Source organism: Danaus plexippus, chromosome 8 (genome assembly GCF_018135715.1).
Source record: "Danaus plexippus chromosome 8, MEX_DaPlex, whole genome shotgun sequence".
Lineage (NCBI taxonomy): Eukaryota > Metazoa > Arthropoda > Insecta > Lepidoptera > Nymphalidae > Danaus > Danaus plexippus.
The window spans coordinates 7,150,552-7,177,693 of record NC_083542.1 but is presented as its reverse complement, the minus strand read 5'-3'; the positions used below and the strand labels follow the sequence as shown (position 1 = coordinate 7,177,693).

The following is a 27,142-nucleotide window of genomic DNA, read 5'->3' as shown; positions in this document are numbered from 1 at the left end:
ATACTTACTAATTAAATAAAAGTTTAATTATATATATTTCTTAAAATAATAATATCAATATAGAAATATACTCGTACATTAATAATTTTAAGTAAATTTTACTCTTCTATTTTGTCATTTGATCGAACATTTATTTCAATTAAAACAGAAAAGGTCACGTTAGACTATTTTATCCGCCATCTCTTGTTCTGTCATTCGATAGTGAAGTCGCCTACAATGTTCTGGTTCGTTTATACAAAAAGGCTTTTAATCAGGATTAAGTTCAGTACATAACCTATTTTGTTGAAATTTTGAATAGTTTTGAGGAAATACTCACATTTTAAATATCATTTTAATTGCAATACTAAGTTACTGTAAAATATTTTTTAACAATCATCATTATATAGATTTTTACAAAGGATCATTAAACAAATCTAAATTCTTTATAAATTCAAACATCTTTATAACTCTACGGATCTTTATTACAATTTATAAAGTATTGAAGATTTTTCGAAGCTTTGCCCGAGCTTTGCCCAGTGATAAAGAACATCACATGCAATTGCATTCTTTTAAACTAGAACATTAGTCACATAATAAGCATTGATTTAACATTGGAAATGTTTCATATTCGTTCATAATTTCTTTCAATAATAGATAATATTAGAAAAATTTGTAATAGATAATGCAATGGAATGTTTTATCACTTCCAACTCATACTAAATGTAGCCAAAACTAGTATTTATTATTAGTATTAAAAACGAATTAAATATCTTGTATTTCAAGAATCTTAAGAAAATGCTCCGGCACCGACAACATGAAAAATATGTTATTAATAACTCTTCTTATATAACATATATTATTGAAATTTACTCAACTCCCAATAGACATTTCTTGGTTCGTATGTATTATAATTTAGTTCAAGTAACTGACACCATGTTTTTCATAGATAATGATTATTGTAATACATATACCGTTCCTACACGACTAGTTGTGAACGTTGGATAAATTAGAAAATATTGTAATACATTCATTACTACTATTAAATATATACACAAATATACTTGGCTTAAATCTGTTTGTTTTGTAATCCAAGTAGTAAGTATCCTCATCAACACTATCCATAAAGTTTACTTTAATTATGGCTTTGCTTGGATTGGCTTTTGATGTAAGCACACATTAAAAGCTACTGATTCTATTGTTAGAGAAATTAGGTATTTATTAAATAAAAGTATAAAATATTACGATAGCTTTATTCAAAAGCCACTGATATTGAAAAATATGTCACAGATTAAGATAGTAGTCACGTTATCACAGTCCATCAAATGAGTTTCAACTAATCCTTAGTAGTAGCTACGGCGTCCGTTGTAAGAACCTTCGTTCCTATAAACATAAAATATTAGAAAACTTATATCCAATTTAATAGTTTATTGATTACAATTTGTCAGAATATAATACTCGTAAAGTAAAACAACATTATTAACAATTTCAATACGTAATAGTGATAGGAACTTATTTAAAGAGACAATTAAAATTTTAAATTTTTTGTTTGATACAATATCATGGCAACTTTGTTTCGCTACTTGTTTAGGTCCAGGAGCTAAAATGATTTCGTAATCCACAATGCTCTATTACTCGTACACGACAGTTTCGGTTATGCAAATCCTTTTAGTTACATCATAACAAAGATGTTATAAGAGAAAGTCCAGTTATTTCAAGTTTGTTTGTATCGTTTTATAAACGACGATGAATGTCTCACAAACGTTATTTCCTGTACTCAAAACCTAGCAACATGCTTCCGTAGTTGTTATGGTAAATTCCTCACGAATAGGCTATCTGACTAATAATGGAATTTTTAAATTCGATAACTTTTCAAACATACATGTGACTTTTAAACTTAAAAAAATTAGCGTAGCTATCGCATGTAAAAGACTGCATCAAAACTTTAATGTAAAACATGAACAAGTAAATTTACTCTTATTTGTAAGAGAATTGAAAATTTTGTCGTTTTAACCAATGGATACTATTTCAAGAAGTGAACAATTTATTGTTATTTTCTTTTAAAACTGTATTATTTTTTATTACTGGGTAAAATATAAATCATTATAGATATACTATAGACACTTACGATGGGTTTTGTCTGTTGTACTCGAGGGAGCGTAAGATAGCTTCTGGTATAGGAGGCGGCGTTGGAAGATGAGAGCCCGATGGATGAAAGCCGTTTTCATCAGCTGTGTATGTAAGAGATATCTGCTGGCCATCAGGGGCTCGATATGAGAAGGCCCCCTCGGCTGTCACTGCAGGGCCCTCGGGACCTGGGGCTCTAGGAGAACCGCTCTCACGCGCGGAGATTCCATTTGGAGTATCATAGCTGAAATGTTTTAATTACGTAATATGAGAATTTAGGCTCTAAATTTAAAATATATATATTCGATGTCATATTATTTTTAAAAGTAATAAAATTTATCCTCAAATAAATGCTTCCAAAATCATACTTTCGATATTTATACAATTGTTGTATTTATCAGACTAAGTTCAATCATAAAAGGTTAATGGATTTCACATTGAACAATGAGAATGGAGTGGCTAAAATTTCAACATAATAATAGCACATTCAGTCTATAGGTATATTCACAGTAAAAAGGTAAACTATCTCAATATTGATATTCACACCGAAGCACATTACCTAAAGCTATAAGAACCGTCCCCGTTGTTGACATTTTCAAAACGGAAAGGCGCGGCACCGGCGCCGCCTGCATTATATCCCAGGAGATGGTCAAGTGTAGCACAGTTAACTGCAGCCAGAAGAGATACAAACACTACCTGAAATAAGTAAAAAGAACAAAATTAACATCCCTGTGAATCCTGAGTGTCCTGAGAAGATAAGTCCTATTCTATAGGTCCACCACATTTCTACAACTGCTTTTGTACTTTTGTTAAGCTAGGGATGATACATATCCACTCATGCCTCATTAAAAATTATCGCAATCAAAGTATGTAAGTGGTAAGAGGAATGATGAAGGAACCAGAAAAAGTCAATTGGTGAAGAGTAGTCGATAAAATATGAACCAATACTGTAACCACACATGATTATACAACCACTTGCATTACTGGTTGGGAAGTCAGATTGCGATCGTTAGGATAATAGCATAATCAGTGTAATGGCTTACTTCATAACTGCTATATCTTTAGGTAGCAGAGGTCAAAGAACAATTACTCTTGCAACTTAGAATTTACGAAAAGTGGAATACCTACTTTAGGATTTATAATAGAATATACATATATATTTCGCATTCATAGAAGACGAATGGTTTAAAAACTGTCAATTAGTTTATTTTTTTATGAAATTTCTCAGCCTTTTTTTGTTTTCAACACGTACAATGTAAAGCCTTTGAAAGAATTAAATATTTTATAATCTTACCAGTTTCATCATATTGGTTTAGTTGTATTTCGGTTGTATGGTGCTATGAACTCCAACGTTAGAATACCGTGTACAGGGATGTTCACGTTTTATATCCGTTGTATTTGCCCTTTTGGCAGGTTGCCTCACCTTGCGTGCATTGTTGAATCGTTTAGGCATAGCGTAGTCCAAGTTAGGGTCGAAAGAACAAAGAATTGGATCAGCTTATAAAGTGTATAAAATCTTCGTAGTAAATAATTATATCCAACAAGACTATTGTTCGAGTTTTTTTCTCAAATTAAATAAGCATCTGTAATTTTTTTACGCTAGTAAGGCTTGATTAGTCAAGATTCCATCAATCTCGGTCATCCTTTTAAATGTCCCACTGTCAAATTAAATGTAGGTTACTTTATATATTTTTTTTTAATTGTTTTAAAATAATTAATTTAATCCATAAAAACTGAAAAATAAGAATTTTAAATAATATACAATACGGTTTTCATCGTTTTTAAAAAATCATAATAACTAAAATAAGGTCGGATAGCATGTTATATGTCATAACCGTTATTATATGTTGAATTAATCGCATAAGCTTGTAAATTAATACCATTTTAATAGGGTGAATAAGATGCCCCGCCGCGTCAATCGCCACGCCCCAGTACAAGGTAATACGATGTAAAGCACCAACAAGAATGCTGTCAAAACTATTACTGCAGATCCGTGTTTCAATATCAATGTTTATCTTATATTATTGTAATTAAGACACTGCAGAACATTTTGTCCTTCTAAATTCTAAAATTACATGATTACTAGTTTCGTACATATAATTAATACGAAAGAGGTAAATTTATTATTTTCTTCGATTGAAAAGTAAACGTGCATGTGTATCTAAAAATAACAAAATAAAGTAAAAAACATTTTATAATTCAAAAATAAAATAAAATAAACCTTCTGGAGAAACCTAGTCCCGACATTTACATGTGTAAAACAATAAGTCAATTAAATAACTTAAGTATTAAAATTTTCTAACTAAATAAATACAAATAATCTTTTGAGAAGCTTTTATATCGTATCATTTATATTATGATGTTATAAGTACATAGTAAAATTTAAAGCCAAAGTATTTTGTTTTTCGTTTAGGTGCATCCAAATAAAGCTTATTTTTAAAAAGGCTTTCTCTATCTAATAAATGTTGACTTTTCAGCTGTAGCCGACTATTATTTCGAGTTATTCTTATCAAGTCCTTTCATTTAGTACCCGTAGGATAGAAGTGCATTAAAATAACAAGCTCACCATCTTGGTTATATCGCCAAATTGGCTTGACATGCAAAGTGAACTTGTGCATAAATTTAGCTGAATCGGTTAGAAATATTTGCTTCAAAATAAAATTTTGAAATTTTACCTGAGTCAATTATGTACACCCACACCCACAAGCAAGTTAAATAATAGCTTGAAATCACATTGTTATAATAATGCTATTATATTATCCTTCTTCTTCTTCCTGGAAATTATCTCAGCTTTAGCCAGGGTCTGCCTTCCTGCTCAAACTCCTTTACTTTGTACGGTCTTTAGCATCCTCCGTGGTAAGTCCATTGGCTCTCATATCCTGCTTTACGGTGTCCAGCCATCGCTTCCTTGGGCGTCCTGGAGGTCTTGCTCCAGGGACAGACATATCAAGGCAAATTTTTCTAACGTAGTTTGAGATCTACGGCCTGAGGGCCAGCGTGCAACGTGGCCATACCATCTCAGGCGACTCTCTTGAAGCTTATCCGCTACGTCACGTACTCCAAAACTACCTCGGATAAATGTGTTGCGTATGCGGTCAGCCCGCATAATGCCATACATCTTCATCTGCGTGACGTGAAGCTCCTGAGTGTGTCTAGACAGTGCTAGCCAACATTCGCTGCCATATAAGAGAACCGGTCGGATTATGCTCTTGTATATTAGTCCCTTGAGCTTGGGCGGTATTCTGCGGTCGCAGATCACACCTGTGACCTCCCGCCATTTCGCCCACGCAGCGCTGATCCGGGCTTGGACATTGTGATCGATGCCTCCGGACTCATGCAGAATAGATACAAGGTACCTGAACTTTTCCAACTTAACGGCTGGTTCATGACCTATATGGATAGAGCAAGAGTCCGGGCTCCCACAAGCCATGTCGTTGGTCTTCGTCACATTTAGTTTAAGACCACCGTTCTCAAGCGTACCCTTGCAGAGGTTCACTCTCCGTTCCAGCGTCAACCGGCCCTCGTCAATGAGCGTGTTAGGATATTGTTCTATATTTATATAATGTTTATTGAATAAACTATTTCTATTTAAAAATATAAATTATCATTTAAAGATTAATAATCGAATAGTGAGGGTAAGACTTACAAAAATGTTGTGTCGTCAATAATATATCAAACCAGTGTTTAGTATACAATTGTAGAATTGTAGCATTGAAATCAGCTTTGTTATACCACTGTTATATGTATAAATAACACTTAAAAATATATTTATTGTATTTAAAATATTATCTGATTTAATACTGAAGGAATTATTATTAAAAAGTAAGAGTAAGACTTGGGTACAAAAGGGGTTCGTCGACAATAACGTATCAAATGTTTAGTATACCTTTAAATTGGAACCCGCTTTCAAATGCCATTTACCAAAACATTACTATTATTATTATAATATTATTTAGTTATTTATAAAATTTATATTTTCAATATATACTTTGTAACAATTAAAAAGTAAACATCTTGAATATCGAGTGGTGTGGGTAGGACCTATAAAACATAGCCCTTCACAGAGGCAAGGCAGTTTTCACGTCGGACACCAACAGGGTACAGACCTTCAAGTGAAAAGTTCTGGATATAGTGAGAAAACCATTTGGCTAAATACATAGACGAGATAAGTGTATTTTATTGTATGGCTTTTCTTTATGAAAAAGAATATTTTGTTAAATGACAACATGTACAGTAAATAAATAAAATGTTATTATGTGTTTAATGAATTGTTTTATTTGAAATATGTATGTAAATCTATCTTTCTTATTAAATATTATAACTATATTCTAACAAGCGCTATGTCATCGGCGTACATCATCAGCCATCGAGGCTGGTCCTGGATGTTAGCCGAGACAGTGTCCAGCACTACATTGAACAAGAACGGGCTAAAAGCCGAGCCTTGGTGAACCCCTACTGAGATCGGAAAGGGTTTTGTATCGCCAACAGCAGTCCTAACCATTGAAACGGAATCGCGGTACATGTCTCTGATGATGTCAATATAGGCCTCAGGCATAACATTGGATCACATTGCCCACCAGATACATTAACGAGGCACGCAGTCAAAGGCCTTCTGCAGATCCAGGAATGCGACATGCAGAGCTCTCCTTTTTTCCTTGTATGCGTCCATCAGAGTTCTGATGGAAAAAATGGCGTCCAAGGTGCCCGATCCTGGCTGAAATACATATTGACATTGTGAGACAGTACAATCTCGGCGGAGCCTGACGTCGATAGTGCGCTCAAAGAGCTTCACGGTGTGACTCATGATCTTAACTCCCCTATTATATTATATATATTTATATTTCGATAAAAAATCCCATTATAATAATTAAACAGTTCTCCAACAACGGGCTAAGTAAGTAGAAGAATTTTTTCGTCCATACTAATAAATAAAATTTAAGTGTCTGTTCGCAACTTGAAATAAGCAGTGTTGCATTACCACATGAAAAATGTTATATCAAATTTATGCTATAGAGTTCTTTGTTCCTCTTTGTTCTAGAACGTACACACGCAGCTTGATAATGCCATAAGGTTTGAGTAACTTAACTTTCTTTTTAAACCTCTTCAAAAAACCGGAAACTCTTACTTCCATTAAATGTTTGTTACGCAATTACTCCTTAAAATAAAGAACGATTTTTAATTATTTTTTTTATCGAAATGGCACTGCCCTGCGATAATTCAATTATCACTAAGTCAGGATCTGACGGTAAGGTCCTTGATAAACGAATGAAACCCCTAAACGCGTATCTGAAAGGCAAATAAATAAAATTTAAGTGTCTGTTTGTAATATTGAAATACCCGGTTATTACTACATGCATATAAATATAAATACAGTACGTAGGTACGCCAAAATAAAATAATTTTACATTTTTCTCTGTTTGTCTGTCTATTTGTTCCGGCTAATCCCCGAAAGGGCTGGACTGATTTTAACGGAACTTTTATTGGTAGCTTATGTAATAAGGTGTAACTTAGGCTACTTTTTATCCAATCGCGTTTCTGAATCTCGATCGCAAAATTGAGCTTTACCATGTGCTAGTGGGATGCGTGGCGCATGCGGCGCTCGACAAATTGTAATTTTTTTTTATTTTACGCAGACGGATTCGCGATTAACAGCTAGTTTGTAAATAAAAATATGTTAATCACACTATATCTTACACGTTCAATATAAAATATTTTTTTTATTCCTATAATATTGATTTCATAAAAAATATTAACACATACAGTCAAATTCATTAATCATAGCACAATAACAATTTTATTTACATCATGTATAGATAGTTTAAACAATAGACTGTTTACAAATTTCCTATAATACGTAACAAACACGTGCGGAACCAATGACATTATCGGGTCACAGTAAATCATTATAAATCATAGCTGTATGATAAACTAATGACAAACTCGTTGTATGAATGACATTGGCGACACTTTGTTAATTGGACACTGTTCCAATGCAATTTTCCACATTTCAATGCAATTCAATTCATTTGCATGTTTATTAAATTCCAATATTAACTTTATCAAAAGCCACATGTCAAAATATAATTAATTTATTCTTTTTCATTAAAACCGTTTAGATAAGAAGTCATCGGCGATTTCAAATTAGTTATTCTCTATTTCCATAGTACTATAGACGAAAATCGAGTCAAAACCAATACCTAACAGAAAAACGATTGATCAGAATAATATAGTAATAAAATATTTATACCAAACTTGTCGTTTTTCTACATTTCATCGAAAATTTATAAATGAAATTAACCATATTGACAATATTCGAAGCCAAACGAAATTTAAAGTGATGCTTGGTCATTTTAGATACTTTTTTTTATTTGAGGAAACATTTCAAATCTATAAAACGTATTTTTCTAAGATCCGATTTGTAAATATACTATAAATTAAAGTTTTATTACGAAAAATTATAAAAAATTCCAAACAAAATTTTAAGAAATAGCGTCAAAAATATTAAAACTTTATGCTTTCAAATCTTGATAGAAATATAACTATACGTAGTATCGTTAGTGTTTGAATAAACTCTTAAATGAATTAAAATACATATATTAGAGCGATCTTAAATGTATATTATATTCAAAAGGACAGAACGGCATTTCATGGGAACTGACATTTTGGTAGTTATTTACCATAAAGACTTCAATAAGGGACCACCAACGGGCAGATGTGATTTTATTACGACTTTGTTTTACGAGTACAATGTTGACCTACTTTTAATAACATTATGTTACTTGCCAAGCGTCCAACGGTCACTTGAGTTCCCTAAACGGAGTTCTTTGATATAGAAGTTAATTATTTCCCTGTATTTAATTTAAAAAACAGTAGAAGTATTTTATTACTGCCTTTAAAAAGTTTTAGAGATCACGTTACAAATTGCTATGAAATTTAAATGTCATAACAATAATATAACACAACTATATAATAACCATCGACAACTGTTTAATTCAATACATATTTTGCTCATGAATACTTTGAATGTCTCTAATTCTAACATGTCTATATGTAATCTGTTGGCACGGAGAGCACATAAACGTTATTAGGCATTCAACTCTCGACTCCTCAAGTATTCGCGGTTTGCTGGAGGTAAACGGTCTCCAGATGTTTTTTTGAACCTTTGTACTAAATTATTGATAAAACTAACATGTAAACATCTCATGATTCATACAAACATTATATCTTTATAGTACACACTATATCCATGTAGACAGTTTGTTTGTCTAATTACAATTAACTAAATATTAATAATATGTATGGATATTTCATGAACTTTTTCGGATGATAGAGATACGACTGAAATTGACAAATTTTTTCTAAGTAATTCAATTATCTTTTCTAAAGCCATGAATCAAACACATTCAATAGGATAACTACCCGTGTCTGTACAAAGCTATGTTTAACAAGGTGACAAAGTGTACTAGTCGCTCAAATCGTTTCGTGAAACAGTTCATTGACTTCTACTCCATAGAGAAGTCTCAGTTTAGAGAAACTAACAGCGGAGTGATTTTTTTCACCGAGACAGATTAAAAAATGCCGATAAATATATCCTACTTCTTTGCTTTACTTATGTTGATTAAGAGAAAGCTTAAAATCTGGGCTGCCTTGTCTTAGAATCAATAAAGAGGTGCCACATTGCTCTACAATCGAGATATCTGTATGAAACAGCGAGGTGTAATAGGTCAACGTCTTTGGAGTAGCCAAGTTATAGCAATGAGCAACTGTTGAATAATTTAAAATTGATGGAAAAAAACTCATATTGTTTTATATTTTAAAATGCAATTTAAAAAATAGGTACAAATATCAGAACGTTATGTTATTGCTATTAAATTAAATAGGCGCTCCGGAAATATTCTTCAATAAATTGCATTTACAGCATCGACGTTTTAAAAATGTCAACTTTATTACACGGAACAGCTTAGTTTTGATTTCTTTATAGAGTGGCATCCAATATCCATATTTTAATCAATGAAAAAATACATACAAAATTGTTAATCAAATTTATTTTATTATATTTAAATGTAAAAAATACACACTTACGTGTTTCACAGCATCCATCACCTTTAAAACCTTTTAATAAATATGGCTGTTAGAAGCTTGGGCAGTATGCCAAAAATGTCATAATATTATACGACTAGTGTTGTACATATCTTGTTCTTGTACACACAAAAATATTTATATTTCTTTTTAAACCTCCTAAACTAAAAATTCTTTATGAGTTTTTAGGGTAGTACAATTTACAATAGATACATATCTAAATACAGATCTTACTTTCTCCTTAATCTCTTTCGCACAAAAACAGTATTATATTAAACACTGAAAACAGATTCTGGTCCGCTAAAAATTAAGAAGATTATGTTAGTCTGCAAATATAAATATAATATAAAATCTTATGGACAGAGTTAAGGCACGGTCTTGTTAATTTATAAAAAAAAAAGTCATTAACAACAACATTAATATCAACAATATCATTTCTACAATTCAACAAGATTCAATATTAAGAACAAAATCGCGAGTTATTATAGGGACAGACATAATTATGAAAAGACCTTTCGATTATCACAGGCACATCCAATGCAACTTTCTATACTCAGAGGATTTTCTGCTCCTCTCCCTATAACAACGGCCTAAAATATAACCCCTTAGGTGAACCCTCAAGTTGGGTCTGAAATAGGCCACCCAATCCCGGTGATTGTATCAATGCCAGTAGATCTAACTGCTATAGTTAAAACTAATGACCAAAATAATGATGAATTAAAGTATTTTTCGGTTTTATGGATAGTCGTATGCATAACGTTCGAAAGAAGATAAGGAAAAGAGCAATGAAGGTTCTTAAATGAAGCTCGTCAACATATTGCACATCCTTGAATCATATTATTGTATATTGTCCAATGACGCATGTAAATTAATTCCAATTAATTCAAACAGTAAACAACACTATGGACGCAGTAGCCACTACGGCGGCAATGGAACTTTTGGTGCTCCATATTTGCGAGTCTTATCGTACGTTATATTGATATTAATGATCGTTTTAAACAGGCATGGATACGTATGAACCTTCACATATTGTATTGCGCGCTAACTAATTTACTCGTGCAGATCTAGAAGCTTTGTAAATAAATATTGTACATCGTCTGATTGGTGTTTGTATTGGATTTCTCACTACCTAGTACAATCAGTTTTAGACTATGCGGAATTTGCTTAATTACCACAGTTTATATGATCAAATATCGCTTATAGTAATAATTTAAGTGATTATTTAAGTACTATATTAAGTATATTTAGTCTGGGTTCAACATCACTGTCAAAAATCATGACTTAACAGGTATTTGCATATAACTACGAATCCGATGAAATACATTTTTCAGCTGTTTCCACAGCCGGATGTGCTGAAATTAGTCGAATACAAATCAATTGTCAGAACCACTATCAATTGACCCAAGTCAAACCCAATAGGTTTCATCCAAAAAATAAAGAATCAGTAAAGCACCCGCTTTGTTAAGAATCTCTTTTTTTTCTTCAAAAATCCTTGATACTAAAGAACAAACACGTTTGTAATGGCCAGATGATTTCATACCAATAAAGTAAGTAGGAAATACCTGAACGACCATCATTCGTTAGGTTGAATACATATGTATTATAATCGTCCTAACATTCTAAATGTACATGATGTAGAAGTATATAAAAGTGTATGGTTATTCAAGTTTAAATTAAAAATAGATTGAACAAAGGAAATAAAAGATGATTAACACCTCTTTTTTAACAAGGCTATACAGCAATGTAAGTTGTGACATTTTTAATGTATTTCCTATCCTACGAACGTTATTCCTTTTGTTAAGGAAGAAACAGATAGTAACAAAATAATATATAAACCTAGGTATTCCTTACATATTCGTTTTAATATACAATCACATACACCTTTGCATGTATATGAGCATGATAAGAGCCAAATTATAGTCAGTAGTAGAATGTTTATCGTAATGAACGTGAAAACCAGATGATTTACCTTCAATATAAATATTTTGGTAGGTGTTTAACGTAAACATTCTGCCGTCGAGCAGTCCAGACGTTGGTCGAACAAACGACTGAAAAATATACGTTACACTAACATATCCGCGTGACTGCGTTCGTTTGGAAACATTTAGGAATAAATTATATAATAGTGTAACAGAACAGCATAGTAATTATTCTAGCAAAAACTTCATTAGACGAGTAACCTTTTTCTTAACGCATGATATATTTTAACAGCTCAAAGAAAATCTTACAAACAAATGAATTTACCCATACGATATTAATATAAATATAGGAGAAACGAAAAATTCTTATACAGTAGCTAAAGCGAGTAAATTTATTATTACGTAATATTAACAGTTAACAATTACCATCCTCTTTTGTTCATTGTATAACGTAAGTTACAAACAGTTAAAGACACGATGCAATACTGTAATCAGTTCTTGGAAGGTGAACATACAGCTTGCCTCTTTAAAAACATATCATAAATAATTATGAGCGTCGATGCTTCCGATATAATCGAACGAATGCTACAGTATACAATTACATATATCAATCCGCGGCCACAATAAACTATATTAAGTTTATAAAGATTAAAAAATTATAAACAGTATATGAACGAGATTAAGACAAGAGAATGACCTGTCCGGAGGGTACGTTATGTGTGAATATAGAAAAAATAGACGCGTTAAGATAATTAACTATTTAAGGCGTTCACTAGGAAAATGATACTAACTTCTAAACGTCTCTTAGATGTCTTTGTAAAATTGATAAAGAACATTCAAATGTTTTAATTAGATTTATAAAAGTTTATACGTATGAAACGTAAAATCTTTAATTGTTTGAGTGTATACAAATATCAAAGGCGGGTACTGAACAAAAATAACAATAATAACATGATGCATTAAAAGACGAGAGATTCTTTACGACCTACATAGCCAAATACAGTTATAAGGGATTGCCATATCCAAATCACTTCCTGATACATCGTGGTGCAGATTAATGGCTCAGTTTTGGCGTGCCTCCAGTTAAACAGTCAGACGTTATTTAAGAAGAACAAACATGAACGAAGTTTATGGAATCCAGACCACCTTTTTAATATTTAGCTCTTATTTCATTTAATATATAAAACATTATCTCTCCGGTTAACGTTCTATGGACTTATAATATATTTTAATACATCGTTCTTAATAAGGGATTTTGTTTTAAGAAGACCTCATTTAAAGTGATGATTTCTTACAATTAAGTCGCAATAATGTTATATTAAGTGATTAATAGAGGTAGCATGAATGTTTATAGTACTTTTGTGTAGAGTGAACAGAATGGATAGCAACAAAAATGACGAAATGAAGCTAAAAGTTGAACTAGTAACAGAGAAATTAAGAAGTAAATAGCTTAATTAGGTTGGTATTTTATGAGAATTGATTTAACGCACATAAATGAGGAGGTATTTGCAAATGAATATTGACGGAAAAGTAATGAGGAATACAAGAAAAAATGGTGATGCCTTATGTAAGAAATTATATGTATAGGAAGGACTTCAATTCAGATATGAAGACTGATGGAGAAATTTCTAAGGTAGTTACATATTTTGTCAATCCCAAGTAAATAAGAAAAGGGCAGGAGAAAAAAGAGAGAATAACCACTAATGTTTTTCCTAATTGTATAAGGAAGTCTTCGTTCTATTTTGCACAGTTGATAATAAAGACTGTTTGTGAAAAATGTAACAAAAGTTATACACATCACATATTATGTACTTTTTATTTAAAATCTTTTAATAAATTTTCCCTTGATTTAATTATAAGTTGCTCATGTAGGGAAAAAATTAGATAATCGCTAAAAAAATAGTTATATCAACGAATGGATTTCACTCATAAAATGTGGAAAGTGAATCGGTTTATTGAAATTATACCAAAAAAAATAATATTATATTTATAATAAAATTGTATTTGTTTAAAAATTACAATAAGTAAAACGCTGTTCTATCATTATTTAAGGAAAAAGCCAATTCAAACAGATCAGCCGACTTTAATTTCGAAACCCTATTTAAAGAAGCCATCGAATAGTAAACATAACTAATTAAGGTAAACTGGTAAATGTTAGCCGAATGTTACCGCGGCATTGTCAAGGCCGCCGGCGCTTGCGTTGTTCAGAACTAAACTCATCGTACATTCACACTACACGATTCTTAACATATATTTTATTAAACACATCTTGAAAGAAAACTTGTTATAATAATTTCAACACTGAATCTAATATACATATGCTAGTATTTCAAGGAAGCTTTTAATCGAGCACGCACAAAAAGTATATAAATAATTTAACTCTTTAAATACTATATCCATGTACATAAATGTTTATTGAATTAAAAAATATATTATCTCAACGAAAATATGGAATAAAATAGTAAAAAAATAACAATTAATTCAGAATAAATTTCCCAATTCCACATACATTGTATCGTCTAGTATGTTACGTAATGATAAAAACCTCCCGTGAAGCAGTTCGGTGCAACCAGAGTTACATAATAGAGAATGCGTTCGGTTGCGCAAACAGTGTCCGGGTAACGGTCGTCATCCGGAATGTGAATTTGGTACGCCCTGCCGCCGTCACAACAATAAAAATATGAAGAAATTCTTACGACTATAACACGATAGTTAATAATAATTTATGGATGTTTCTTATTCTTTCACTCAAAAACTACTGAATGGAATGAAAAAGAGCTTACCAGTATGTAGTCTACCTTAGATATCAGAATAATACATAAGTTATCAAAGAAAACCCACGTAGTTTCTAAATAAACGAGACAAAAAAAATATATTTCGTATAAAGATACGATACACAGAGTACAGATTGTTCCGCCAGTTTGTTACTAAGTACGAGTACACCTATTTTCTTTGATCCCGATTCAGAAATTCGCTCGGTCAAAGTCGCGGCCAGGAGTTAGCACACTATAGCTATAATATGCGAAACAAGACAAACGTATATTTTCAATATCAATACTAGAAAATAAACACAATACCATATATTGAATCCTTTATAAACAGTGGGTAGATTTAGCACAAAGGAAAATATAAGTTATAAAAAAACCAGTTTGAAATTGACAACACGATATCTTTTGAGTGAAGAACGTCATGGCAAAGTATAATACAGATAGTAGAGACCTTAAAGGCTAATAAGTAGCCAATTAGTAAAACTAATTAGGTTCATGGCTTGTAAATTACATGTTTTTACAAATAATACGAATACTTGTATTATTATTTTAAATTGTTTTATTTCCAAGTGTCTTCCTCCGTGTTTTAATTAATCCTAATTATATGTTTGGTATGTGGTTATAATGTCTGTTGAAATTATTAATAAAACAAACAAATTTTTTTAAACAGTCTTTCAAATGGCGTGCATAGAGTATTATATGAGTCGCATATGCAAAGACTTCGCTTATTATAAAAGCAGATACGTAATACATATTACTTTGTTGTAATCTCATTCAACGCAATTCTCTACATAGACGTCATCGGGTACTAATACAAACGTCACATGTCAGCTTTCGTGGCTGAGTGGACAAATAATTGAGTAACATTGGCCCGAGTCTGCAACTATCAAGATCACCAACTCAATTTGGAGAAACCTAAATGATTCACAATTATGACAGATCCTATACAACGTTTAATATTGACTGCTTTTTTTTTATTACGTAACCTCATAAATTCTTTTGATTTTCATAAAATTATACATATAAAAAGTTGCGGAAAGTATGTCTGCCTACGCCTAGCCTCTAATCTACCTTAAAAAAGTTATAAGAAAACGTATAGGCTTACATACACGTATATAAAAAGCAAGGACAACCAATTGAAAATTTAAGTAAATAGTAGTTGGGCTGATAAATTTGTTGTTATGAGTTACCGCTGCCTAGTACCGTTAATAGAATAAATACCAAACCCGCATAATGTTCAAATTAGTCATCGTCCGTTTGTCCGTCACGGTATTAGCATTGCACTATTATAACAAGATAATTACATGATAAATACGAATCGATACTATCTCTCTTGTTGGATTTGTACAATATATCATATACTTATAAGAATTGCTTCGAAACGAATTACCTTTATTAATAAAGAACAAGTTATGACCTCTGATTAAATTATTAATCAGAAATCATATAGAATATACAGTAATATATTAAAATTCTATTTATTAATCGTAAATTATTTATGATTGTTGAAATTTCGTAAATAATTACATAAGACATGAACATTTCAATATATCTCCTTAAAAACTACAGTCCAAGTGAATCTTAACCCAATTACTTGTTCTTATACAACTTCCTATTTTACTAAGTGAAGCTTGCGATTCAATAATACATTTATTTCGACAAGTGTTGAAAACTTAACAACTGTATTGGTAATGGAAAACGTATTTTCGCGAACGATGATGTTTATATAAGCTTTGATATAAACGTCGAACAGAGAAAGTGTTAAGATTCGGAATAGTTTATTTCTCATTGAAATATTTCTATTGTAAAAACATTACATTGTAGCGTTTAAAGAAAAGTGTTATATCGATCAATATTAAATAATTCTTATGCAATCAATCACGAAACACGAAACAAAACATCTCCTAAAATCATCCTAATGACAGTCCATTTCCGATAGCGTGTGACGTCAAAATCCAGCCCCGGAAGCTCGTGCCACAGATTACGAATACATAACAGCAACTTATAAAACCTTTTCCGATACAACCACAGCGTTTATGCAACTCGATTAGTGTCAAAAACTGTGTAATCGGCGGAAATACGTCATATTATAACACGGTTATCAATGTTTTACATAATGATATGTCGATTTGCTATAAATCATCGCATCCTGTGGATCAAAACATACCGAATTTAAGATTCCGTTTCGAAGCACGCGATCGGAAGCAACAGTTTAATGTGGGTGCTATATCATTACCATTTAAATATAATGTCATTAACACGTATTTATTTGCATACCAACATTACCTTTTGATGAAATCAATACGTTAATCAATATTAATTGAAATTGTTTTGTCTTAGCTTTATTAAAATTTTACGTTTTGTATCCATATCATAATATACACATGTATTTATTATAATTGAAGCATATGTTTAAAGTAAAGTGTCAAATAGTGAACTGTCAATAATTATAGATAAAAAGTTAAAAAGCGAAGGAACTAAAGTAGTTTACGAAGCAAAATTATAAGCAAACATTTAACTTCAAGTTACAAATGCAGTGTGAAGGTATTATGGGAAATTGGATTTTTCTTCAAATTAAAGAAATATTGGAGTTTTCGTCAGGGAAAAGAAATAGAATTCAATAAGAATTAACACTTTAGCAACATAAGATCCCATTATTTTGTTTTAAAGTTCTGATCATGTATATTATTTTCAACAAAGAATCTTAATTATTTCATGATAATAACTGTAGATAAACAGTTTTGCTTTCAATGACAATTGAAAATGTGAAAGGCTCTCCAAGTCATTATTATTATAGTATGTATTCGTACAAGAAATAACAATACCAATAAAATAAACGAAAATTTCAATATTTATTCTTTAATCACGAATTTACATATAAAATATCCTGGACTTGAGAACAAATCACACTTTCTAAAACATTGTTTGAGAGTAAACAATGCAAAAGAGTTCACACATATTTTAACACGATCGGCGAACACTCCTCAAACCATGAGTCAACAGAATCTTAGTTGAATGATTATAAATATTATGGGATAAGGTTGCGGTTAGATCGTAGATGACTCAGGCAAGTTCAATGTCTTTCCTGGACCAACGAGGGAGCTGGATTTGTTTTTCTTAATATAAAAAAGGCCAGTGACTCACTTAAAAATACCTTATACTGATGGTACGGTAAAGTACATATGCTCAATCAGTAGGTTTAACTATGTATACAAAAATAATACGTTTCAAACCTAAAGAGTGAGTTTGAATTATTCTCATTCACTCCACATACCGTTAAATGCACTCAATAAATAATGAAACCAATTTACACGTGCTAAATCAATGTGGATTTCCATAAACGCATGAATTTAAAGCATGCGCTCGCTGTATACAACTGTAGAAACAATTCTGAACCTAACTTTTAAATAGATTTTATGATAAATATATTTAATAAATAATATTATTACTCTAACTTACGTAATCCTTGTTTCTGTATGATCCGCCGGCTCTTAGTATTTTTTCCTTCGTGTAAATACTCAGTAAGAACGACCGATGGATTAGACTGAACCCCTTTTGTCTAATTAATATGAACAACATTTAGAAAACCTTTTTCCTTAATAAAAGTTTCTATCATCCAACAAACTCTATTCAGAGAAAACCTTTAAATGGAAACGAGTTTTACTAAAAAACACAATGTTAAATAATTGGCAGAATAGATTTGTCTATTTCACAATTATAATAAAAAAAAGAAGTATGAAACAAAATAAACAATGTTTTTTATGACTACGAAACAATCAAGATAAAGTAAACAGATAAAATAATAACAAATTTAAAGCGTAATAAATATACTAATACATAAACTAAATCGATACTATTATTGTGAAATTTTATAAGAAAAAAACATTATCAATAGTTCATAAAGCAAGGGAAGTGTGAACGTGTCGGTCACGTTACTTAATTTGTAAATAGACTCACGTGAACTCTATAACAGATATGGTTAAATTCAAACACTTAAATGTCCACTTTCATTTAGTTAAGAAACAAAATGTCTTCGTTAAAAATTAAGTAGCTAATTCCTAGATGAATGAAATAGTTTATGTGTGTTTTTAAGATTATATATTGATATTTGTGTAAATAAAACAATTATACTAATAATTAAGACTGTTTGTAACTTTAATTAAATTAGGAATGCAAAAAAATGCATGACTCAGATCACCTTTCTCCGATGACTAATATAATAAAGGTGTGTATACACTGGTAGCGATATTTTTATCCAATGATTCTTAAACATCATATTAAATCATCTGGTTTCACACGAGTTTCATATATGGTTACAAGTCTATATTAATGTTCTCTAAACACGCTCCGAGTGATAGCTATTATAGCGACAAAAAACTTTGGTAGGGGCACTGGTCTATTTGTTTTATTATTTTATTATGTGAAAAAGCTTGATATTTTCTAAATACCATAATTTAGGTTTGGCACTAATTAGTTACGATACATATTTTCTTAGGAAATTTTAGAAAAAGTTTTGATTTTCGAGACAGAGTACTTAGTATATCTATCACCTACGAAAGTCTGTCTCAATCCATTCATTCTTACAGAAAAAACGCAGAAAATATAACATTATTTATCGGTGCTATCTAATAAGTCTTCAGCACGGAAGAAAATTTTAACACTTTTTTTTTATTTTTTGAATATAAATAGATATTAAATTTTATTTATATTATGTACATATATTATATATCTTAAAAAAATGTCTCTATGTTTATGAACATGATGTGAAATTCACGAAGAAAGGCCACCTATTCTACTATATTTCTCATTGTGTATATACAACAACATTTCTAAAATTTATATTATTAATCTGGTATGAATTTTCATTAGAGTATAAATTAATTAATTATTAAAATATATTTAACATACAAAATTTGTTTGAATGCGCACTGGGAAATATCGCCTCCGCCTCAACTTAAATAAATTTATAATATCCTACAACAAATATTTCAACAATATCAATTAATTTATAACTAATTATTTTATATTCACCATATAAAATCTTAAGTAAATATGAAGCAGAACAAATAAAAAAATAATTACAAAAATTGACACTGAATTTCTGCAGCACCACAATATTTTATTCATACAAAAAATACATAATTAGTATATATGTTTGTGTTGATATTAATTCTGTATAAATATCTTTCGTACCCGCTTTCATCCAAGGTATATTTCGAAAATGTCAATAATTACCTTTAATAGCCATTTAATAAATTTATAGGGTAAATGTGATGTTTAGTGTCACTATAGGTCTCGTGTTGCGCCCGCGCATGCTTCACGCTTGCCTAACACGTGACTTCACCTCATGTATCAACACGTGCTCGGGATATCGCTGGAAGCCATGCAAAATAAGTAACACTAAAAAAAACTCAGCTTACATTGTATATTGAAGTTACAATTACTTGAGTTTTTTTATATATATGTAATTACATTCAGTTTTAAATTTATTGTAATATTATGAAATAAATAATAAATATAACAAAAATGAATTGCTTTCAATTACATAACATATTCATCTTATGTAAGGATTAGATGAGATTTAATTACTATTGCTTCAAACAACAGCAATAATTTAAATCCATTTATTACGTACATTTATAGTAAATACACATTAAAAAAAAACGGTAATAAATTTACATAAACGCCCATAATATATACATAAATTAACTAGATTACACCACCATATGATTACTGATTATTTGTATACATATAAGATAAAAAGCTTAAAATGTTTTAAAAGGCGCCGTATGAATACCTTTGACCAATTACGACCAATTTCAGCAAACGATTACCAATACGAGTCGGCAGTGTAAGTGGGACGTGAGGGAACAGGACATTAATACATTTAACACGAATCGAACATATACAAGCGTTACAAAAAATATACTTGTGTTTAGCATCTGCCAATGTAATAACTATGTTTTCCGGTATAAAATTCTAGAGTCCCTTAGTCACTATACTTAAACATTTACAGCTAACTTAACAATCACGTGCACAGGCCTTCTAAGTAGCACTATGAACACAAATAACTTAGATTTTAACTTCGTAACAGCTAGCTTTATGACATATGATTTGAAATACTTATTGTAAATATGACATCTGTATACAAAGATGGAGTTATGTAAGAAAACACTGATTATGGTGGCCATAAACAGATGAATAATATTGTTTATGAAAAATAAATACAGAACCACAAGCATCAAGATTAAATCGTCCTTGACCGTTTTTTATTAAAGATGCTCGTTGGAATATCCTTTAACACATAACTGATCAGGGAGTAATAAAAGTTTATTATAACTTAAATCTTTATACACAAGAAATCATGATGGTATTGAATCGTATTCTTAAATCACTCAGCCCAGTTTATACATCATTAATTCAATTGATGTTATAAACCTTCTATTCGTTTTAATAAAGCGCTCAGGATCTTTATCGCGCTAGGGATGACGTGCCAGACACGTTGGTACAACAAACAAAAGGCTTAACATATAAATAATATATATACATACATATATTGTCATTTCAAAATATTATATATGGGTCAACGAGATTTATTTCACACGTTTGCTTTTTACATTATCATATAAATGTGAATAGTTATCTTGAAACTCACGCATACATGTCATTATAAAAGTCAATAATGAAATCTAACAACTGATTAATAAGCCACTTGAACCAGTTTTACAGTTAATTGATTATATATTTTTTTGTACACACCATCCATTTTTGTTCATTTCTAAGTGCTCTAAATCCTGTGCTCTCAGTGTGAATCAGCATTAAGATCAAATATGGGTGACAGACCAATTTAACAATTGAGGAAGTCCCAATAAGCACTTTAGCTTAGTTCAGTTTCAAACTAAAACGATGTTATTGATATCTGTGTCATGCGGAATATGCTGGAAACGGTAAAAATATTATAGAGTACACAAAATAAAAATTATATATTTTTTTATAAAATTTTAATCTATAGGAAAATATGTATCTCAATACAATACTCTGGTTAAAGGTGCGGAAATAACTGTAAATAAATCACTCACTGTCGTCGGAATTGTATGAAATCGACACGCTGTCTTAGATCTGTGAATGTATATGTACATCTTTTATTTTTACATCTCAATAAATATATGTAAAATGGTTAACAAATAGCAAACGCACCGTAGATTTATTAGAAAAAAAATTACGTATACTATATATATTTTCTAGTAAATAAACAACTGTTTTGTAATAGACTATGATTAAAATATCAGTTCGCTACTCGCTAATGAGTATCCTGACCGCATTGAAACAAGAATAGACGCTGAACAAGGGGTTGTAAATATAGTTCGTTAAAATTTCTTCATGGGCAGAAAATTTTTAATAGGCATGATTATTGATAGGCATAGGGATTTTCTTATAACGGTTCCATTGTAAAGAGACGAAAAGCATACAACACTATTTTAGGATTGTTATAATGGAATATAAACATATATGTAAAAAAAATATATTTTTTTTTTTACATAGAGCGGATGTCCATCGGCGACGGTAGTACCTCCATCAGGTAGGCCGTCTGCTCGGTTGCCCCTTTGGCATAAATAATTAATATTTGATTGTTGCCTATTCATGTAAAAATTATAACCACAATTATGTCATATCTATTTGCTTTTACTGTTGCACAAAATATTTCACCGTTACGTTACACAATAATTGTCTCAGTGGTATTTTCACAACATCCGTGCGATCATTATAATAAAATTTCGTTATAATAATATTATTACTATGCAGTTTTTTATATTTTTACACTGTAACAGTTGCTGTAATTCATACGTCAATATTAATATAATCTATTCAATACACCGGCCAGTCAATAATAAAAAGATCAACAATCGCGACCCCCCGTTCATACTAAATCGTATCAGACCGACTTCCGGTATAACAAGGAAGATGCCAACTTGTAATTTAAATTCAAAACCACGTACTAACGTCCCATTATAGAAATATATTGTTAGTGCGTTCTATTAACGGCAGCATTGGGAGACTAAGCGCCTTAATGGATATGAAGATTTTTATTGTAAGAAACGTCTGGAATAAGTACGAAATATGTCAACTCTAATAGACATCGCGATGTAGGTGCTGTATGGGTTATTGGGCGAAAAAAAATTCCTTACATTACATTCAATTGTCGTATATCTATGTTTTATGAGTATCTTGTAAGTGTGACTGTCATTGAAGGAATCCTTTTACAGAAATGTCGAATTTAACATCCGAACATAACAATTTTGACGAGAACAAAGGACCTTGTGTAACATTTCATAATAAAAAATGTGATATAAATAGTTTTTTTCTATATAAATAAAGCAACACCTTAACGAAAAGTGATTGCAATTTCATTAAAGCCGTCACTGTGATAACTGATCACTGATATCAATCAGGCCGTGGACTGAACGCTTCATCAGCATACATTTATTATTCCACTCCAACAAGGCTTGTAACAGAAACGTCATCGGGTGACTAAAAAACAGTAATTACGGCCTAAGTTTATATCTAGTTATAAACAATTGAACCATCTTCATTTAAGAAATAATCATAAATTCAACGCAACGGTATTATACTAGCTTGAAAATGTGGTATACCAAAAAAATAAACGAAGACATTTACACCGAAAAATCAAAATTAAACTGTTTATCTATCTTTATATTTTGTTTTAGCATATTTTTTTAATTTATTATTATTGAAATATTCAAATAATTTACACAATATTATCCACACGTGGTGGAAGGAGCGATAAGGTAAACATTTCTAATTACCTTAAATGATAAGCTAAAAGCTGATAAAAGTGATGTGTTAGTAATTTTATTAATAAAATGAGTGGTGACAATAATAGCTTACAAGCACTCACGTAAATGGAATATTAAACAAGACCATTTTATCAATATTAATTAAAATCATTATAAACGTAATATATATAGCAAACAATATAAAATATGGTATAGCATTTTGTGCTCTCAATGACGATGACGAAGATGGTTAAGACAGAGTTAGTATTATTCCAGTCGTAGTATACTCAGTATTTATTAACTTGCAAATACTAGAAAAAGTTTTTATTACAATAAAAATAGGGCAATTCAATTTACTTTGTGATTGCATTCGATATGTATTATTTGCAATACAGAACTTAACAGCTGATAAATAATTCAAACAAAATCAAACAACTCAATGCTTCTTTTACGTACTACACTAATATGGTTATTATAAAAAATAAATACACAGTTTTTAGTATCTAATTTACTTATAAATCTTTTCAAATCATCTTCAAAAAAAATTTCATAACATTAAAGAATGCGCGAGCAAATATTGTAACACATATAAGATGATATATTAAAACAATATCAATTTACTACACGAAGATAAGATCATGGAATTTTTTATTACAAAATTTTGCATTTATTACCAATGCAACAGCTAAGATCGACATTAAAATTTAAAGTTTAACAATCAATATATCAATTTAAATCCATTAAATAAATGTATCCTACTGTGTGGCTACTTTTAATGAGGTTTCATTGTTCTTACTTAATTCTACTAAACTAAACGTTTTTCTAACGATTTCCGAAATCACTTCATACTAATAGCCAAATAATGTGTTCTTGTATATTTTTTTGATTTATTACATGTAGCCATGGAATGTGTGCGATTTCTAAAATATATTGTGACTCATAGATGAAACTGACTTATACCAAAAATTACTTGAAAAATACTGTTTGTGTTATAAATATTAAAAATGCAATATAACGCAGTGAGAAATTAATGAATGTTTTTTTGCTCAGTACCCAGTAAATGATATCTCAGTAATATTGGGAACTAACAAATAAAATACTAAATTTAACTCATTCCTTCATATGTCCTATGAATATAGGATTAAATACAATGATTTTATAGAAGATCTGCAATATTCATTGTAAAGAAAAAAGATTGTATCCTGGCTGTCTATATACGTTATTTATTAAAAGTTAAATGCACTTGAACTTTAAACTAGATTACAAATGTATTGCGATTCTTTAAGATTACGTAATATCTTGAAATGTCTGGAAATAGATTAATTATAAAAATACAATACTATAAGCGTAAGATAATTCGGTAGCTCCTTATGTTAAAGTAAAACATAAAGTGACCTTTAAAGAAAACATGATTGTGACATCGGCGGGTCACTGGATTAGCAAACTTTCTACTGGCTCCTCCGAAATAATGCACTCACGCAACCGCTTCTCTAACGATCCGATTTAAGAAATATTTGATAAAAGATAATATTTCGAAAAAAAAATTGTTTTAAATGTGGTGTAGAATTGTTTTTTTTTATTGTTTAAACTTATTTTCGTTGGTCGCATCTGAATTTTTCGTAGGTATGTTGATATTTTTGTTATATATTATTTTTTTGTAATATTTCTATTAAATTTATTCTATTACAGCTGATAAAATCCTTGGTCGGCCATCTTATTTAATCCACCTTATTGAATTTACTTTCATATCCAAATATCATCACAACCAATTAAACATAAATGCCTTGAAATTTGGTAAGAAAATTTGTTTCTAAAAATGTATGTACATAAAAACAGAAAGTTCCAGAAAATCTTCTAATGAATTGACAAACTGGAATTATTATCACGCTTTGATTATTTAGCTTGATTGGCTATTAAATGTTGCTTTGCCAGCGAATAGGTAAATGCCTTATGATTATCAGCTAGCATAATGTCGAAAATTCAATTACCATATAAAATAAGATATCACACAAATACTATACTATCTCATATATAATATGAATTTCTACTAAATTGATCCTGAGTCAGTATATAGAAGCTATCTCATTTATAGGTCGCCGTGTCAGTTGAGGTTTAGGTAGTTGAGTACGCAATTAATTTTCAATTCCTGTAATTATAGTCCATTTACCAGGTTCTGCTTATCAAAATCTATAAAATTTACTTAATTTTATAAAAGACTATAAAAATATATGTAAAGATAGCTTTATTAGTTCGTTAAAAGCGTTGATAAAGTTTAATACGAATAGGACTTGAGTTTGCAAGCTTTCTATTGCAACATTGTATTTTATGATCGTGAACTGAAGAGGTTCGTTCCAACAATTTCCCATGCTTCGCTGATAGGCTCGCTTTTAAACTATGTGTATAAATATTTTTTGGACATTACATAAATAAAAAATATTTTATAGTTAAAGAAAACCTTATCAAATTCCAGTATATCCTCAGTTAGCTAAATTAAGAATAATTTAATCCTATACTTACGGATTAACAAAATTTTGCGTTATTATAATTGTAATTATGATGTTATATGAATATTGCGTTAATGAATACTCCTTTCTCATTAACTAATTAAAGAAAAAAATCAGAAATAAATATTTAAGGTGCTCGCTTTCTTGAACTGTATTGTCACCGTTAAATGGAATAACTAATGGTATTTTAATATTCATTAGTTGGGACAGAAACTAATATATGTACCTATATGTAATTATATCTAATAAAAAGCGAATTTTGCTAATGACATTTGTACAGGTACTTCCATATTTCCGATGTGAAAACGAGTGTTGTCGGTTAAAAAGTTAGATCAAAATGACGAGTTTATTGAAGTTTTTATCTGAAGTAATGTTATGTCCGATTTCGAAGGAGGATTTTTTCTAACCTTCTTAAGCTCAAAAGGCGCTTCCAACCTCTCTAAAGCACAATTAAGAAACTTTCAAGAGGAAAATAAATCCAAGCAAAATATTGTATATTATTGTTAGTATAAAATTTTATTTCATAAGTAGAACTCTTTGTACATTTTAGTTTATTGTTATACTTACGTTTTTAATTTACCCGTTATTATGCCTAAAATTTCAAAGTTATCCAAATTTCATATCATCATAACAATGAAATGTTATAAGAAAATAAATTTAATGAACTCAATTAAAATCGTAAAGCTGTCACCAATGTTAAACGCATGTTTATTTTCAGTAAACTAACCATCGCATACCAAAAGGTGTCAAGGCACTTGCCTCCGGATGTAACACTCGAAATACAGCCGATTATGTGCATATTAATACAATTTTCTTTTGCATCAAAGGGCCTGTCTGTCGGCTGTCGACTCACGTTACGATACGACACGATACGACACGACACGACACGACACGGCACTAGCGCGTCACGGACTCAGTCGGTACTCTTGCACTCAGTCCGGTCTTCGGAGCACTGATCACCATTCGACTCGAAT

At 30.5% G+C, this 27,142-nt stretch overlaps 1 protein-coding gene across 2 annotated transcripts; it reads right to left on the bottom strand.

Moving 5' to 3' along the window:
- Window positions 1-1,215: 1,215 nt before the first annotated feature.
- On the bottom strand, window positions 1,216-27,142 carry LOC116772130 (pupal cuticle protein 20-like). 2 transcript variants are annotated; one of them, XM_032664182.2, is made up of 4 exons: window positions 26,896-27,142; window positions 2,663-2,799; window positions 2,105-2,347; window positions 1,216-1,359 (listed from the first exon to the last, which is right to left on the bottom strand). In XM_032664182.2, the coding sequence occupies exons 1-4, from the start codon at window positions 26,965-26,967 to the stop codon at window positions 1,320-1,322; spliced, it is 492 nt and encodes a 163-aa protein (XP_032520073.1). In that variant the 5' UTR covers window positions 26,968-27,142; the 3' UTR covers window positions 1,216-1,319. The 2 variants fall into 2 exon arrangements, with proteins under 2 accessions (XP_032520073.1, XP_032520081.1); XM_032664190.2 differs by lacking the exon at window positions 26,896-27,142 and adding an exon at window positions 3,398-3,850.